The sequence below is a fragment of the Tursiops truncatus genome, chromosome 5 (genome assembly GCF_011762595.2).
Source record: "Tursiops truncatus isolate mTurTru1 chromosome 5, mTurTru1.mat.Y, whole genome shotgun sequence".
NCBI classification, from domain to species: domain Eukaryota; kingdom Metazoa; phylum Chordata; class Mammalia; order Artiodactyla; family Delphinidae; genus Tursiops; species Tursiops truncatus.
This window is the reverse complement of record NC_047038.1, coordinates 1,470,780-1,487,982: the sequence shown is the minus strand read 5'-3', so window position 1 is coordinate 1,487,982 and position 17,203 is coordinate 1,470,780. Positions and strand designations below refer to the sequence as shown.

At 55.6% G+C, this 17,203-nt stretch overlaps 1 protein-coding gene across 4 annotated transcripts in view; it reads left to right on the top strand.

The window, feature by feature from the left end:
• ZFYVE28 (zinc finger FYVE-type containing 28) overlaps window positions 1-17,203 on the top strand; it is a 113,373-nt gene that overhangs the window by 45,194 nt on the left and 50,976 nt on the right. For all 4 annotated transcript variants that reach the window (XR_012331815.1, XR_012331816.1, XM_033856533.2 and 1 more), the window contains exons 2-5: window positions 5,611-5,751; window positions 14,155-14,292; window positions 15,538-15,740; window positions 16,863-16,952. Coding sequence is in view for 2 of the 4 variants with exons in the window: in XM_033856533.2 (XP_033712424.2) it covers window positions 5,611-5,751; window positions 14,155-14,292; window positions 15,538-15,740; window positions 16,863-16,952 (572 nt within the window). In the remaining 2 variants the exon portion in view is untranslated. The remainder of the gene's footprint in view (window positions 1-5,610; window positions 5,752-14,154; window positions 14,293-15,537; window positions 15,741-16,862; window positions 16,953-17,203) is intronic.

Here is a 17,203-nt window from a genome sequence, read left to right as displayed (position 1 = left end):
CTCTACATTCGGTGCCCGCCTGGTTCCTCTTGCCCCCTGAGCCTCAGACTCTGCTCCCATGCTCTGGAGGGCCCTTGATTCCTCTAACCGAAATGGCTTGTTTTGTTATTATTACCATAGGGGTAAAATAGTTATTGATGCAACTCGAACGTAAAGCCTTCAGCCTTTCCTGGGCAAGCACTTGGCAGTGTTTTGCGGCAAAGGGCTGCGCCCTTGAGGCAGCAGGGTTCACAGTGGCCTGGCTGGCCTCCGCACAGCTAAGGACAGGCCACCTGTGGTGCCAGGTCAGGCTGTAGGCCCGTGTGGGGCCAGCTGACTGTCTGCTGGCACCTGCCCAGGGTGGGTGGGTCCCGGGGTTCGGCAGTGATCTGGTCTGCAGCCCAGGACAGGGCCAGCCTCCCCGGGGGAGGGATGCTCCCTGGGCATACAGACTCGACACGTGGTGTCTGTGCAAGCTGACCCCCTGTGGGCCCGCGAGCCTGGACCCTGAGCCACAGAGCCTGAGACCTGGTGGGACCTGCTGGCTCACCCTCTGGGCCACATGGTACCAGCCGGGATGATGGCTCTGTGCTCTCTTGTCCCCATCACCCAGCAGGAGCCAGTAGGGAAACTGAGTCACGGGAAAAGGCCTTCCTCTGTCGGGGGGCCAAGTGACAGGTGAGACTGCTTACTGGGTATGGGATACTGGGTGGATTTGTGGATCTCGCTCTCTGAGCCTGAGTTTTTCCTTCTGTAAATTGTTGGATTAGGGGAGTTAGATGACACACATTCAGCGCTGGGTGGTTATCTTTGTGATTAAACTGCACCCAAACCCTGCCCACCCATTCCTACAACCGCCAGGGATGGCCCCCCTCTAGTCTCGGTAGGAAGCAGCTGGCTGCCCCAGGGGCTCCCTGATGGGTGCTGGGCAGACTGAGCGAACCACGGGCGTGGTGATGTGCCTCTGGTCGGTCCCGTACCTAGGCCTGAAGGCCACAGGGAGGGCAGGTACCCGAGTCCTGAGAGACAGCAGGGGCCGGAGGGGCACCCACTGGGAGCCCTGGTGGAGAAGCCTGGAGGGGGGAGGGGGCAGTTGAGTGGGAGTGGGGCAGGAGTCACCAGCCACCCGCCATCCACGGGCCAGCTGGCAGGGCTGCCACCATGTGACTACAGGAGTGTGTGCCTATCTGGGGCGCCAGATCCGCTGATGGTGGCTGGCGGTGCCGCCAGGTCAGCACTGGTGTGCCGATGCACTCCTGTGGATAAGGCCGACCTTGGGGATATGGGTCATGGCCAGCCGGGCCCTGCAGAACTCAGAGGGGACAGAAGCGTGGTGGAGAGTCGCAGGAGGGTCTGGGTGAGTGTTTGGAGGAAGTGAGGGTCCCAGCCCTGGTGACCAGTGGTCAGTGGGTTTCCTTGGCAGTCCAGCGTGGCCTGGTCAGCTTCTCCCGCGCCCAGGGCCTGAGGATCAGCGGGTGGTCGGACGCACAGCGCGGGGAGCAGCCAGGTTCGGAGTGTGTGTGACCTGAGGCTTTTCGCTGGTTTCTCTGCGATGCTCTTGGATTTGGGTGTGGAGTGGGGAGTCCGAGGCTTTACTGGAAAACTGGTCCAAGCGAGGCCCAGGGCCTGGGCTGGGCTCTTAGGCACCCAGCCCTCACGCCTGAGCTCCCTGCGCTCTGTCCAGCTGAAAGGCCCACCTGGGGGTCCAGCGAGATCCGCAGGGCTGTCTTCTGCTGAGTGTCAGGGTGGTGGGGGTCCCGTGGGGTAGTACGTCTCGGGAACCAGCGTTCGGAGCCCAGGTCGTGTCCTGGGACAGCTGCTGGGGGGCTGCTGGCGGGGCAGGGGGCCGGGACTCTGCGCAACCGGGGCTGCACTCCATTGCTGAGCTTGCGAGGCGGGTGTGAGGGGGCTGGTCCTTTCTGACCTGGCCGTGCTGCCTGTCCTGCCATCTGTCCCGCCCACCTGTCCCACCATCTGCCTTCTCTTCTTGTTCCCTTCCTGGAGCTTGGCTGTGACTGCGCTGCTGCCCTGCAGTGACAAGGCATCCTTCTAAGGTTGTTCCGCTGCAGTGTTTACTTCCTATTTGGGAAGCAAGAGGCGTGAGAGGGATCCTGCCCTGGTCACTCTCACCTCCTCCTCTCTCCCACATGGGCTCCTGAGTATCCTTAGAGTGAGACCTGGGCTGGCTGCCAGCCCTGCCGTGTCCACTGATGTGACCTTGGCCATTAGTCTTCTTCATCTGGGTCAACACTGGGCCACCTCACAGAGGGGTCTGGGTGGCACCCGCTGAGGCACAAGCAGTGCTCCGCACTGGGCTAGGGACACTCGTGGTTCATGCCACATTCTGCCGCAGCCCAGCTGGCCAGCCTCACAAAGGCTGGGTCCCTCCAGCATCGTCACACGCCTGGCTCAGACGGGCTCCTGAGGGCGGGGCCTGAGCTCACACCCACCTGCATCCTGTATCCCACATCTGCATTCACATCTGCATCCCGCATCCCCATCCTGCATCGCAGAACAGGTGTGTGAATGAATGGATAATTTCATCAGCTTAACAAAATTAGTTCCGAATTAGTCAGCTTTTGCACTTTGGACTGATTCAGTACTGCTGTGTTTTGGGGTGTTTGAGGCTTCTTTGGGGCTGCTTGTTCACTACTCTTCTAACCTCCTAAGCTAAATGCTACCTTCATTAATTTTATTTTTGTCTTGTAACACTGGAATCTGTCATTGCTATGAATTTATTGTGAGAAAATATTGACGTCGTTTGCCAAAAAAGACATTCCTACTGGGCTCTATTTTATTCTCTTATAGTTTTTATTTCAAAATTGGGTGAGTACTTCTTCGTATTTATATCAATTGATTTTCTTTGCTGTGGACATTTTACTTAGGGACATTTAAAAGTCTAATTTAGGGGCTTCCCTAGTGGTCCAGTGGTTAAGACTCTGCGCTCCCAGTGCAGGGGGCCCGGGTTTGATCCCTGGTCAGGGAACTAGATCCCACATGCCGCAACTAAGAGCCCGCACATCGCCACGAAGATCCTGCATGCCGCAGCTAAGACCTGGTGCTGCCAAATAAATAAATAAATATAAAATAAATAAATAAAAGTCTAATTTATAATTTGATTTTAAATGTTGTTGAACGAGGCTTCCTGATTCAAACCAAAGAGAGAGAGTTCCTATTCCGAATCTTTACCTTCCTCCAGTCGGCAGGCCTTCGAGTTGGCCTGAGGGTGACCCTGCCCTGCTGGACCGATTTAGTCCTGAGTGATGAGCCGGCTGGAGACTGCTGTGTTTGCTTCATTCTCTGCATACTTAGAAATGGAAATGTAGCACCAAAATTTTCTTTTGGATTCTGTTAATCAGCACAGATTGAGTTTTGTAAGTTGTGTTCATTCATTTCCTGGACTTCTGCCCGGAGGTTCTGTCTCCCTAGCGTCTGGGGTGTCCGGGTGAGGATGGCGGCAGCACTCGGTTAAGATTCTCCTGCTGCTCCTTGGCATCCCCGGGAGACACAGGGAACTTTGGATTCTTCTTTGGAAATGCCAGTCCTGAGGGGGCTGGAAAGCTGTCTCAGAATATCACTTAAAATTTAAAAATCAAAAAAAAAAAATCAAAAAAAATTTAAAAATCACACAGATCTTTTGTGTCTCAACAAAATAAAGATAATTGTTAGGTTAAAAAAATTTTTTTTATTCTCTAGCTTCTGCTGTGTGTGTGTGGGTGCTCAGCTCTCTTTTTGCTAATGGTCGACACATTCGTAGGTGTGCTGTTAAGGTCTTTGATTTACTGAAAACAAAGCAAGGTGAGCCCAAAGGGTTTGTCTCTGTGCATCGATTCCAAGGTGGCAGATTCCACCACGCCCACCCCGTGCCCTTCGCAGGGAGAGCGGGAGGCTGTTCGTGGTCATGGAGACGTTTAGCCCACGCAAGGCTTGTGGGGGTTGGCTGGGGTCCTCCAGGACTGGGTGCTGTTGTCTTCTTCCCTGGCCTCTCCCCGGGCAGGCAGGCCCTTTCCAGTTCTCCACGAGCCCCACTGCTCCCTTTTGTCTTCTCCCCCATGTAGGTGTCTGCCAGGCCCTGAAGACACGAGATTGAACCCTGGTTGGGGGGTCAGAGGGCAAGGGTGTCTCTCCCTCCTCCCAGCTTCTGAAACTAAGAGGAGGCTCCAGGGTGGGAAGTGGGTCCAAATGGGCCTTAATGGAGGGATGTGGGTCGGGGTGGGGGGAGCTTGACTCAGGGTGGCAGGGACAGTGGGTGAGGGCACCATTCAGAGAGTCAGCCGGCTCCCTACCTCCCAGACCCTCTCCTTCCGTCTTTCCTTCCGGTCAGCACAACAGGAAAGGGGCAAAAATGTACTGCCAGCCCCTGACCCCAACCTGGTTCCTGTCTCATCACAGAGGGGTCACTGGTGGCCCTCCTGGGCGTGAGTCAGCTGAGCCCATGGCGGGGGCCAGGGTCTGGACCTGCCCCATTCCTGGCCATGCCCCCAGCCCTGCATCCTTGGCAGTGGGTGCGCAGGTGCCTTTGCTGGGTGTGTGCAAGGATCGGTGAATCCCCGCCACTCTACTGTGGAAAAGTCCCAGGGAGGTCTCCCATTGGCCCTGCCTGGGTCACATGTCCGCCTCCTGGGCCAATCACTGAAGCCCCCCTCCCCCCTGCCTGAGGTCGGCTCAGCCTACCGGAGGGGCTTACTCACCACCCCAGGGGTTTGGGCGAGCGTCCTGAGTGACCCAGAGTCAGGCACTGATGAATGACCAAGTCCCCTGAGCGGAGGAAAGAACCACCCTGGGACGGGCCACGTAGGGGAAGGGGGCGGAATACGGGCTCCATCGAGCAGAGAGCTGAGAGAAATTACAAAAATAAGTTACCTTATGTTCAATAAAAAAATGTAGGGTGTAAAGACAGCCATGTGCTGATTCTTAGGTAAAGAAGGCGGGAACCGAGGGTTGATTGGGTGTCTTTCCTTCTCTTCTGTCTTTCTCTGCCCCATCCTGAAGGGCACCTTTTATAAAAACATGTTTGAGGGCTTTGCAACCCTTCCCGTGGGCTTGTCCTAATCCTGGAGACTCAGATCCAAGGGGACAGCCCTTGGCACCTCGGCTGGAGGGAGCACAGCGCCGAGGCCTGGGGTGGGCGTGAGCGTGTGGACAGGACAGCACGTGGCCGGCGGGGCTGGAGCTGGGGACAGACCTGGGCGGTCACGTGGCCGGCAGGACGGGCGGAGGCGCACGGAGCTGGGCCTTCGCTCCAAGGGTGGGGTTACGCCTGAAGACCCAGAATCAGAAGAACGCCCCGTGCCTTTCGTGGGAGGTGAGCCTCTGAGAGAAGCGTTTCCCGCCACAAAGCCCCGCACCTCCTGGGTCGTGGAAACTGGGCTGAGCGCTGGGAGGAGGCTGGGGAGCGGGCCGCGCCCTTCCTTCAGCGGCCGCCTTCATCACTTCAGTTTAGTTTAGGACTAAAACTCCTTTCTGAGCGCTGATTCCACCGTCCCGCGCCCCGGCCCTCCCCAGCCCTCGTCTGGGGTGCTTCTCCCCGCCTCCGGGGCCTCAGGGGAGCCGGCGGGGTGGCGGGCCCCGCCCACGGTGGGGACAAGGCCACGCCCCCCCGGGCGGCGCTCATCCCCTCTCTCCCCGCAGCGGTCGGACCCGCAGCTGCTGGCGCAGTTCTACCACGCGGACGAGGAGCTGAGCCAGGTGGCCGCCGAGCTGGACAGTCTGGACGGGCGGAAGGACCCCCAGCGCTGCACGCTGCTCGTCAGCCAGTTCCGCTCCTGCCAGGTGAGCGGCGGGACGGAGGGGAAGGAGGGCGCGGGCCAGGGGAGCCGTCTCAGGGAGGGAAACCGGAGCGGAGTGGGGCGGGGGGGGACATCCCGGGGACAAGAGCAGGTTGGAAGGGGCGGGTTCGCGGGACACCCTCGGAGAGGAACGTGGGAGGACGAGGAGCCGGCACGGGGAAGGGGACGACGGCCCGCGGGGCCGCCGCAGAGCTGGCAGGGTGGCGACCTCCTGCTGTAGGGTTCAGCTGGTCCTGGACACCATGCTGGGAATTCCTCTCGGTTCCCTGAACCCGGGAGGCTTCACCAGCACAAGAGCACGTGGATGAAGCAAGTTTTGTCAAGTGACCGTCTGGGTTGTTCACCAAGTTCCAGAACCTTCTCCGTGTATTCAGCCTACCAGTCTGAGTCTCCACCAGGGAGGTGAGGGCTGTGCGTCCTAGATCACAGGGGTGGGTCTGGGGAAGCAAATGTCCCATCGTGTGTTTCAAGCATCAAGGGTTCTTACAGAATCCTTGAGGGCGCGGGAAGAGTACACCCCATCCCATTCCCATCTCTCAGGAGGGTCCAGGGACCAAGGGGACAGGAGCGTCTCCCGACTGGCTGGTTTGTCGATGCCCTGCTTCCCCACCGGAGGATGTCCTTCCTGTGCCCTCAGCTTGCCCACCGCTGACAGCGAGGAGGCGTCTCTCTGCCCCCTCCCCCCACCACAGGGTGGGGCTCCCTGCAGGGGGCTGTGTTTACTCCCAAGGCCGCTTATGCCCCTCACTGGCTATTGTAACTGCATGTTACACAGAGTGACCGCGTGGGGTGAAACTCGGCTTGTGCCTTGCAGAGCCTCGTTAGGGAAAATCAGAGGGGGGGACGGCCCTGGGAGTGGATGCGTGTGAGGCAGCTCTAAAAAGGTCGAGAAACGAAGCATAAAAATCAGCCAAAGTAGTTCACGCTCACATAGTGACACAAGCATCTTTCACTTCTCACTGCTCTCTGAAGACCCGTGTCGGGGTCCCCAAAGCCACGCTGGGCTTCCAGCAGGAGGACACGCAGGGCTCACATATACTCAAGGCTCTGATCCATCGCAGTGAAGGGCTGTGCAGCAGAACCACCGAAGGGAGAGGGCCTGGGGGCGAGGTCCAGAGGAAACAGGCGCTAGCTTCCAGAACCCCGTCCCGTGGAGTCACGCGGGCCGCGTTCCACCCCCAGCGACACGCTGTCCCCAGGGAAGCTCGTCAGAGACGCAGAACCGGGGCTCTCGTTGCGGGCCCGCAGGCTCCGCAGGCCCCTCTGCCGGGCACACACCGAACTCCAGCCCCGGGGACGGGGGAAGGGTGTCAGCACAGACACAGCAGGGGAGGCCCAGGGAGCCCCCCATCCCGACACCCCAGCTCCCGGATGCCAGCCCCGCACGCAGGCCTCGCAGAGGGCGGCAGCCAGGCCCGCCGGGAGGACTCCTCTCCCCACAAACGCGTGGCTGAAAGTTATGGCTGAGGCATCCTGGGTGCTGGCTCTGTACTCAGCTGCCCGCCCCAGGAAAACGGACTTAGAAGAGGCGCCAAAGTGAGCCTCCCTGTGTGTACCATGACTTTATAAAGGCTTGTCACTGTCACATTTGTTTCACTGGCCAGTTACTGGGGCTCCTTGTCTTGTCAGGGGCTCGCACTACAGTGAATTTCTACAAAGCTCAGCTATTTAGGTTGGAAAGTCACTTTTATTTCTAATATCTCTCTTGAAACAGGTACTTTTTTTTTTTTTTTTTTTTGGCTGTGCCGATCGGCTTGTGGGATCTCAGTTCCCCAACCAGGGATTGAATCAGGGTCATGGCAGTGAAAGCCCGGAATCCTAACCACTAGACCACCAGGGAACTCCCCGAAACAGGCATTTTGCCATTTCTAATTTTCATTGACCTTCATGATGCTGCCAGTTCATTTGTTCATTCATTCCTTCATTCCTTCATTCAACAGCGCTCACTTGCAGAGGTGCCCCTGGGCAGAGGGTGGATGATGTCATAGGAGGTGACATCCTATGTGACATAGGATGATGTCACAGGCAGGCGCAGGGGAGGTGGGCATTTGGCAGGCCGTTGCGGTCAGGGAGGGGCTTCGACAAAGGCCGAGAGCATGGGGTGATGTGTGTGATCCCAGCACGAGAACCGAGATAACATGCAGGTCTGACGGACGCGGCTGGCTGCCGCCCACTCTGCCGGGTCACTTGCTGGCCTTGATTTTAGAGCACGGTTGCCCTGGGGAGGTCACCCAACTCCAGATTTAGCTGGTCCCCCATCCCCTGAAGTTCCCAGCACCTGTGAGTCAGTTCTAGAGGATGTGGACGCCCCTGCCAAGTACCCAGAGGTCATGAATTTCTCGGCCCTGGGTAGTGGCTCAGCCCCCTGTCGGGGGCACCTCAGGCCTCCCAGGTCCCAGCAGACCAGGTGGACCCTCAGCTGAGCAGGGGGCATCTGTGCAGAGCACGCCTGGCAACGCCAGCCTGGCCCGGCTCTGCTTCCCGGGGGCCCCTGCGGGTCCTCACGTTGGTCTCGGTGCCGCTCAGGTCATACCTTCTGTCTGGGGTCAGCCGGACAGGCTGGTTGGGTGTGGTGTTTTGAACCTTCTGACCCGAAATGGAGTCTTCTAGCGAAGTCTCCAGCCTGACCAGGCACGCAGCAGAGGCCCAGTGAACCGCAGCTTCTCCCGTGTGGCACTGTGGAGGGTGAGGCAGGTGCACTGCGGTTCAGCCTCGCTGGGCTGACTCTCATCCCAGTTAGAAGGAATCTAAGTAATGCGCCTTTGCGTAAACTGAACTTCCTTCAGGAAAATTGTGGGCTACGGCACACATGAGTATGCAGGTGGTTTCTGATGACGTTTGCACGGGTTTTCGTTTTCCTTCTTGCTTCAGAAAACCATAGAGGATTTAAGAAATCATGCTGATGGCGCAGTAGGATGGAATGAATTCCACATTGTTGTTATGCACTGAAGTGCGTCCCCCGCCCCGCCCCCAATTCATGTGTTGAAGCCCTAACTCATAGCGCCTCAGGTGTGACTGCATTTGGAGGTGGAGCCCTTAAAGAGCTGATTAAGGTAGAATGAGGTCACTGGGGTGGGCCCTGATCCAATCTGAGTGATGTCCTTACAAGAAGAGGCAGTTAGGACACAGACAGGCACAGAGGGACGACCACAAGAGGACACTAAATCCCTTATCAGACGATGACTTGCGAACATTTTCTCCCAGTCTGTGGAGTAGCTTGTCATTCTCCTAGCAGTTTTGCAAAGAGCCTAAGTTTCACATTTTGATGCAGCCCAATTTACCTATTTTTTCCTTATATAGATCATCCTTTTGGTGTCATATCTAAGAAATCTTGGTCTAACCCAAGGTCATCAAATTTTCTCATTTTCTTTCAGAAAGAAAGAAAGGTTTTATATTTATTTATTTATTTGGCTGCGTTGGGTCTGTTGCTGCGCGTGGGCTTTCTCTCGTTGCGGCGAGCAGTGGCTACTCTTCCTCGTGGTGCGCGGGCTTCTCACTGCGGTGGCTTCTCTTGTCGCGGAGCGCGGGCTCTAGGCACACGGGCTTCAGTAGTTGTGAAGTTTTATATTTAGGTCTCCCATCCATGTTGACCTAACTTGAGTATATGGTGTGAGCTTTCAACCAACATTCATATTTTTTTTTGTAAATGAATTTTCAATTGTTCCAGCATCATTTGTTGAAAGACCATCCTTTCTCACTGAAAAGACTGTCCTTTTTGTACTAAATTGTTCTTGCACCTTTGTTGAAAATCATCTGTCCATATCTGTGTGGGTCTATTTCTGGGTCCTCTAGTCTGTTCCGCTGATCTGTCTTAAGGCCAGTATCACACTGTCATAATTATGGTAGATTTAAAGTAAGTTGTAAAATCAGAGGGCGTCAGATCTCCAACTTTGTTCTTCTATTTCAAAGTTGTTGTGGCTGTTCTAGGTTCTTTGCATTTCCATATAAAACTTAAAAACAGCTTGTAGATGTCTACAAAAAAGCCTGAGTTTTTGATTGGGGTCACATTTAATCTATAGATCAATTTTGGGAAAAGCATTGAGTTTTTCACCATTCAGTGTGATGTTAGCTATCGTAGGTTTTTTTTTTTTTTTTTTTTTTTTTTTTCGGTACGCGGGCCTCTCACTGTTGTGGCCTCTCCCGTTGCGGAGCACAGGCTCCAGACGCTCAGGCTCAGCAGCCATGGCTCACGGGCCTAGCCGCTCCGCGGCATGTGGGATCTTCCCGGACCGGGGCACGAACCCATGTCCCCTGCATCGGCAGGCGGACTCTCAACCACTGCGCCACCGGGGAAGCCCTATCGTAGGGTTTTCATAGATGCTCTTTTTCAAGCTGAGGAAGTTGCCATCTATTCATAGCTTGCTGAGAGTTTTATCAGGAATGGATGGATGTTGGATTTTTTTCAAATGCTCTGTGTCTGTTGAGGTTATCGTGTGTTTTCCTTTCCTCTTAGTTTGTTGATATGGTAAATTACATTTAGATTTTACTATTTTTATTACTGTCCACCCCATCACCCACAGCAACAGCAGCAGTAACAGCAGCTGATCCAGGAGGGACAGATGGGATCAGCCCCTGTAAGATTCCTACTGTATGTGTGAGGTGGTCTCGAACTCTTTGAAAGTAGTCTTATGTCTTTATGTCATACGTGTTCGTCTTACATGTGTTTAGACTCACACTATATTGTCAGTGTTTTTGTTTAAACAGTCAAATGTTTTGCAAAGAAAATTAAACAATAATAAAGGCTCTTGCATTTTTCCCGTGCGGTCGCCCTTTCTGGTCTCTCTGTTCCTTCGTGTAGATCTCAATTTCCATCTGGTGTCTTTTCCCTGTTGCATGAAAGACTTTCTTTAGCATTTTTTGTAGTGCGAGTCTGCTGGTCATGAATTCTTATCTTGCCATCAATTTGGAAAGCTATTTTTGCTGGGTTTAGAATCCTAAGTTATCATTTTCCCCTCAATACTTGAAAGATGGTCTTCCACTCTTCTCACTTGCATTGTTTCCAGTGAGAACGCTAATGTCATCTTACCTTTGTTCCTTGTATGTACAATTTTTTCTCTTGCTACTTGTGAGATTTTCTCTTTTTATTAGTTTTCATCAATTTGATTATGCTGTGACTTTGTATCGCTTTCTTTGTGTTTCCTGTGCTTAGGGTTCATTGAACTTGTTGGATCTGTGAGTTTATAGTTGTCATTAAATTTGGGGAAAAAATTAGTCACTGTTCCTTCACATATTTTTTTGTTTCAGTTCTCCTCCTCTTGGGTCTTGAATTATACATATTTTGACATATTGAGGTTGTCCTAGAACTCACTGATGGTCTCTTCTATTATTATTATTGGTATTTTCTCTCTGATAAATTTGGGAAGTTTCAATTGCTATGTCTCCAAGTTTATTGTTCTTTTTTTCTGACCTGTCTAATCTGAGGTTAATCGCATCCGGTGTATTTTTGTTTTCACCTCAGATACTGTAAGTTTTGTCTCTGGATCAGTTTGAGACCTTTTTGTTTCTCCATTGATTCTACGTAACTTTCTGAACACACACAAGTCAGTTATGACAGCTACCTTCATCCCGTTCTATCGCCTCTGTCAGGTCTGGGTTGGTTTCGATGGGTTGCTTTTTCTTTTCATCGTGTGTCATATTTTCCTAATTCTTTGCAAGCCTGGTAATTTTTTAAATAATTTTAAAACAATTATTTATTTATTTTTGGCTGCGTTGGGTCTTTGTTGCTGCGCGCGGGCTTTCTCTAGTTGCAGCGAGCAGGGGCTACTCTTTGTTGCGGTGCACGTGCTTCTCGTCGTGGTGGCTTCTCTTTGTTGCGGAGCACGGGCTCTAGGAGCACGGGCTTCAGTAGTTGCAGTGCACAGGCTCAGTAGTTGTGGCTCGCGGGCTCTAGAGCGCAGGCTCAGTAGTTGTGGTGCATGGGCTTAGTTGCTCCGAGGCATGTGGGATCTTCCCGGACCAGGGCTCAAACCCGTGTCCCCTGCATTGGCAGGCGGATTCTTAACCACGTGCCACCAGGGAAGCCCAAGCCTGGTAATTTTTTAATTGGATGCCCAACCTTGGGAATTTTACCTTGCTGAGAGCTGAATATTTTTTTCCATAAACTTTTTTGAGCTTTGTTCTGTGATACAGTTTGGTTACTTAGAAATGGTTTGATCCTTTTGCATCCTGTTTCTTTAAGGTGTTAGGCAGGATCAGAGCTGTGTTTAGTCTGGGGCTAAGAATAGTCCGCTACTGAGGCAAGACACTTTCGGTATCTACCCAACGCCCTGTGAACCGTGAACTTCTCTACTCTTCGGCCCTGTGCCCAGCTGAATGAATACTCAGGGGCCTCCCCAGAGGCTGTCTCCCTGGGCAGCTCACTCATGTCTGCTACACTGTCCTCTGGATTCTGGCTGCCTTGGTCTCCCCGGGCTCTCAGCTCTGTCTCTTCAACTAGGGAGTTTGCTGGGTCCCACGTGGGTACCTTCTGTCTGTGCCATGACCTGAAAATTCCCTCCAGGCAGTGAGCTGGGCAGTCATAGCTCCCACCTCATTTGTTTCTCTTCTCTCTGGGATCACTTATTGCCTGACTTCCAGTGTCTGGACAACCGCTGTCTCATTTGCTTCCATTATTGTTGTTTGAAGAGGTAAATTTCATGCATGTTGCTCCACCTTGGGTGGAATCAGATGCCCCAGTAAACGTCGTTGAGGGACACTGTGTGTTCAGCACTGCTCTATCACTGGGGACCCATCAGTGCAGGGAAAAAGCCCTCACCCTCAGGCAGCTGCCATCCTGGGGCTGGGCAGGGTGGGATCACTGCCACTAAAAGGCCACACAACTTTGGGTAAGCCCTGCCGCCTTGCTGGGCTAAGATTCCTGGCTCTCAATACCAGCTGACGTTTTCTGAGCCCTTGCTGTTATTTTTGCCACTGTTTGTTCATTACTTCGTTGAATCGTGAGAAAGAGACCTGCCCACCCAGAAAACCTTTTAAACAGAGCTGACAGTAGGACCACTTGATGTTGGTTGGATTTATTTTTATGTTTTGTGCGATTTCCTTATGGTGCAGAATTTCCTTCAGAGTTTAGTGCATCAGTTGTTTGCATTAGAAAGTCATGCTTCCCGCTCACATCTACTGCCTAAGAAAAATGAAACTCAAGCCTCAGAGGGTGGAGAGGAGGACTGTTGAGATACGAAACTGCTGAGGGTGAGGGTGTGCTGTCTTTTTTTGGAAAGCAGCTTGGTGGAATGTAATTAGGGCCTATAAATGCACTTCACACTCTGACTTTGTAATGGTGCTTCTAGGGATGAGTGGATTCTGAGGGACTAACCCAGAATTCAGTGTCAGGTCCGCCGTGGTGATTGCCTTACGGTAAATTAGAAACGACGTAAATGTCCAGCAGAAGAGGAAGCAGGGAGTTCAAAGGATGGTCCGTGTGCTGGAATCTTACGTGGCTCCCCGTCACAAGCTGGATTTGTGGAAAGTGATAATAACACGTCCCAACAGTAAATGACAGCAGCAGAGTACAAAATTACGTCCACAGATGATCCCAACCATGCTGCTGATGGGAAGCAGCCCACGGGGACAAGAACCGGAAGGAAGCGTGCCACCTGCAGTCACTGTCCCAAGGACAGTCCCTGCCCCTCCACTTTCCCATGTTTCCAGTTTCTCTGGGATGAATGGGTATTAATCTTACCTTTAACAAATTAAAGAAACAAACTAAACTTTCAACATTCTTACAATTCTACTGAATGGATGGTAGACGTTTAAAGAACAGGACAATTTTGAGAAAAGAATGGGATGTAATTTAAGATGCAGTAAAAACAGGTTTGAGAAGACCAGTCTTACACGTGGTCTCCTAGTGATGTCTGTCCCGACAGCAGGTCTTGCCTGTGTCGCGATCATGCCCAGGGTGACACAGGCTTATATGTTAATCAAAGCAGCACAGCAAGTGGGCGGTGAAAATCCACTTTTTGTGTGTCTGTCCACCTAGCAATTCCATTCCTCCAGCTCTCTCCTAAGAAATTTGTGTACAGGAGTTCAGAGAGATGCTCGGGGCGGTCATCGTGGCTGAGGCTGCAGGGAGCCCAGGTGCGCGGCTCCGCAGGGAAAGGTACAGCCGTCACAAAGGGCGATGCACCATGAACTTGGTGACTGACGTGGGACGCGCCCTCAGCCCTCGTGGCGGGTGCTCTAGACACCTGGACGTGGGGAAGGGTGTGTTCTTCACTCTGGATACTTCTGGAAAGTTTGAGCTCCTTGTAGCAGTTGCAGAGCAGGCCCACGTGTGCTACCACATCACCTCGTCACCCTAACCTGCACTGGGCTTGCTTCTCCGACTTTCCAAGCAGTCCTGTCAGCCGCCAGCTGGAGCTGCGTCTTAGCGCACGTCCTGTTTCTGTTTCAGGACAACGTGTTAAACATCATTAACCAGATCATGGATGTGTGCATCCCCCAGGACCGCGCCCCACGGGATTTCTGTGTCAAGTTCCCTGAGGAGATCCGGCACGACAACCTGGCCGGCCAGCTCTGGTTTGGCGCCGAGGTAGTGGGTGGCTGCCGGGGTCCGGGGTCACGGTGCTGCAGGGCCCGGCGTCTCCTCCTCCAAGGGTTACAGATGGTGCTGAGCCTGTAGGGTGGCGGGGAGGCGAGAACATGCTCCCTGGAGACTATACACAAGCAAATATAGACACGAGGCCTCACATGTGATTTCTATGAGGTTCTCAGGCCCCCAGACACGTAGGGCCTAAAAGCGGTTCTTATTACAATAATGCTGGTATTCGGAACAGCACTGCCCGTCCTGCACCCGCAGGACTGTTTCTTCTTGCGGGGCGGGGCGACTATGCCCTGGCCCACACTCCAGCTGCCACTCACAGAGCCCCTCCGATCTTGGTCTTCACCTCCCGAGGAGGAGCCTGAGGCACGGGAGGGAGGTGTCCGCCCGGGGAGGCAGGACCAGCCTCACCCCAGCCAGTGGTGACCCATGGGACACCCAGACGACCCCTTGGCCTTGCTCTCGGGACCCTAGGGGTGTGCGCTGCCCCGTCCTCCCCGCCTCAGCTCTGCAGGACTCCTGGAATGCCCCCCTCCCCCACGCTGCCGGGCCCTCGTGCCCACCGGCTCCCCCCTTTCAGCCCACTCCACCCGGCTCCTCTGAGCCGCACCTGGTTGGGCGTCCCTGCTGGGGCCCTGGGTAGGCCGTCTCTCCCCCCAGCCTCAGTGCTCAGCTCTGCAAAGCGGGTCCCAGGGTCAGGGGCAGCTGTGCAAGCCATGAGGTGATGCAGGGAGCCTTTATGGACACGAGGCGTCTGCTTCCTAGAACACCTGGATTTCCTGGGGAGCCGCAGTCAGTCCCGGTGCGGTGGACCTGGAGTAGGGCCGGAACCTGGCGTCTGTGGACCGGGTGGGGAGGGGACAGGAGTCACATGGCCCGGAGGCCCCTGCATGGAGCCCCCAAACCCGAGGGCACTTGTTCTCACCGCCGTGATGGCACTGCACCTAAGAGAAACCAGGAGGGAGCAGGCGCCCCAGAGCGGAGGGGGGAGGGGGGCAGGAATATGAGGGAGGGGCTCCCGGAAGGGAGGCCCGGGAGGCATCTCCGGGATGAGGCGCCCCAGCCCCGCCGTTGCTCTGCCCTCCGGTCCCACTTCTGGCTGTACAGTCTTCTCGGGCGCTGTGGGGGAGGGGGGGCCTTGCTCCGCGCCCGCTGTCGTGGGTTCCGGAAGCCCGCACGCTCCGGGCGCCGAGGACACGCGGGTGGGGCCTCCCTGACGCCCTCTGCCGCCCGCAGTGCCTGGCCGCTGGCTCCATCATCATGAACCGCGAGCTGGAGAGCATGGCCATGCGGCCGCTGGCCAAGGAGCTGACCCGCAGCCTGGAGGACGTGCGCGGCGCCCTCCGCGACCAGGCGCTGCGGGACCTCAACACCTACACGGAGAAGATGCGGGAGGCGCTGAGGCACTTCGACGTGCTGTTCGCCGAGTTCGAGCTGAGGTGACCGAGGAACCCTAACCCTTTGCCCCGTGGGGGGGGCTGGGGGTGGGCAGCTCCGCTGGCTCTGCGTCTGCAGCAGGAAAACTCCGCGGAGGGAGGCGCGGGCTGGTTCCGGGCCGTCGCGGGGGTCGGGGGCACGGCGTACGGGGAGGGGCGGAGGCGGGCAGAGGCGACCCAGGGACGCAAGGGACACCGGGTCCCGCCCAGCACCTCTGCCGCTGGTGGTCCTGCGGGTGAAGGTCACGGTCAGCACAACGCCCCGCCCCCAGCACATCTCTGTGCCCAGACGTGGGACGCGGCAGGAGCCAGGAGGAAGTGGAGGTCGCTCGGGGGCCTGCTGGGGCCCCCAGCTCCGTGGGGTGAGGGGGGCGCCTCTCCAGCTCAGCGGGTCTGCCCTTCGCACCCCCACTAGCTCCCTGGGGCGTTCCCGCCCGCCCGCGGCAAAGGACATGGCGTGGTCCCTGGGGCCCTCACGGGACAGGCTGTGGAGGACCCGGGACTGCGGGGAGGGGCCTGCGCGGTGTCCACAGACACGGAGACGCTGGAGGTAGATGAGAAGCGGGACCGCAGAGCCCGTCCACGGTGGCCCGGTTAATGAAAACTGTCTGTCCTGTGCCGTGTGGGCCCCAGAAGGAAGTCAGGCATTCCAGCCGGTTCTCTAGGGAGTGGGCGCCACAAATGAGCTTAATAGCTTCGGCCGGCTCTGTCTGCTCCACATCTTTCCAACTGAGCTTTCATAACAAGAAAAAATAGTGGCAGAAAAATGTTCTCACCTGGGGAGTGGGTGGACCCCCTGGCCCTGCCCTGCGTGGGGGCCCAGGGGTTGTCCGCCCGCCCTGCACAGGGTCATTCACTACCTCGAGGCTGGGGACCGTCGGGGCAGTGGGCAGTGGCGGTTCCGGGGTGGGCAGGGCTGTGGGATCCAAGGAGGTGCTACTTGAGGCCTGACCCTGGGAGGAGCTTTGGCTCAAAATATAAACGGTGATGCTGGGGGTGTGTGTTTATGAAGCTGCTGAGATGCAGCTGGGCTCCAGTTGGAGGGACCTCATTTGGTTGTCAGTTAAGACAACCTTGGTTCCGGGAGGTACCAGATGGCCCTCACTCCCTTCTCTCTGTTTGCAGCTACGTGTCGGCCATGGTGCCCGTGAAGTCCCCGCGGGAGTACTACGTGCAGCAGGAGGTCATCGTGCTGTTCTGTGAGACGGTGGAGAGGTGAGGCCACCCGGGAATGGCGGGACTCCTGCTGCCCCGGGCCTGGGTGAGGGCTGCACCGGGACAGGGGCACCATGTGCATATGCCACGGGGCCTCCACTCACACGACTGTTCCTCAGCCCCAGTGTCCCCTTTCTCTGGGCCCAGACCCTGCAGGAAGAGCTGACGTGGTTGAGAAGGGCTCCATGCTCACCTCCTGACCTCCCTCACCTCCTCAGCTCCCTCACCTACCTCACCTCCTCACTTCCCTC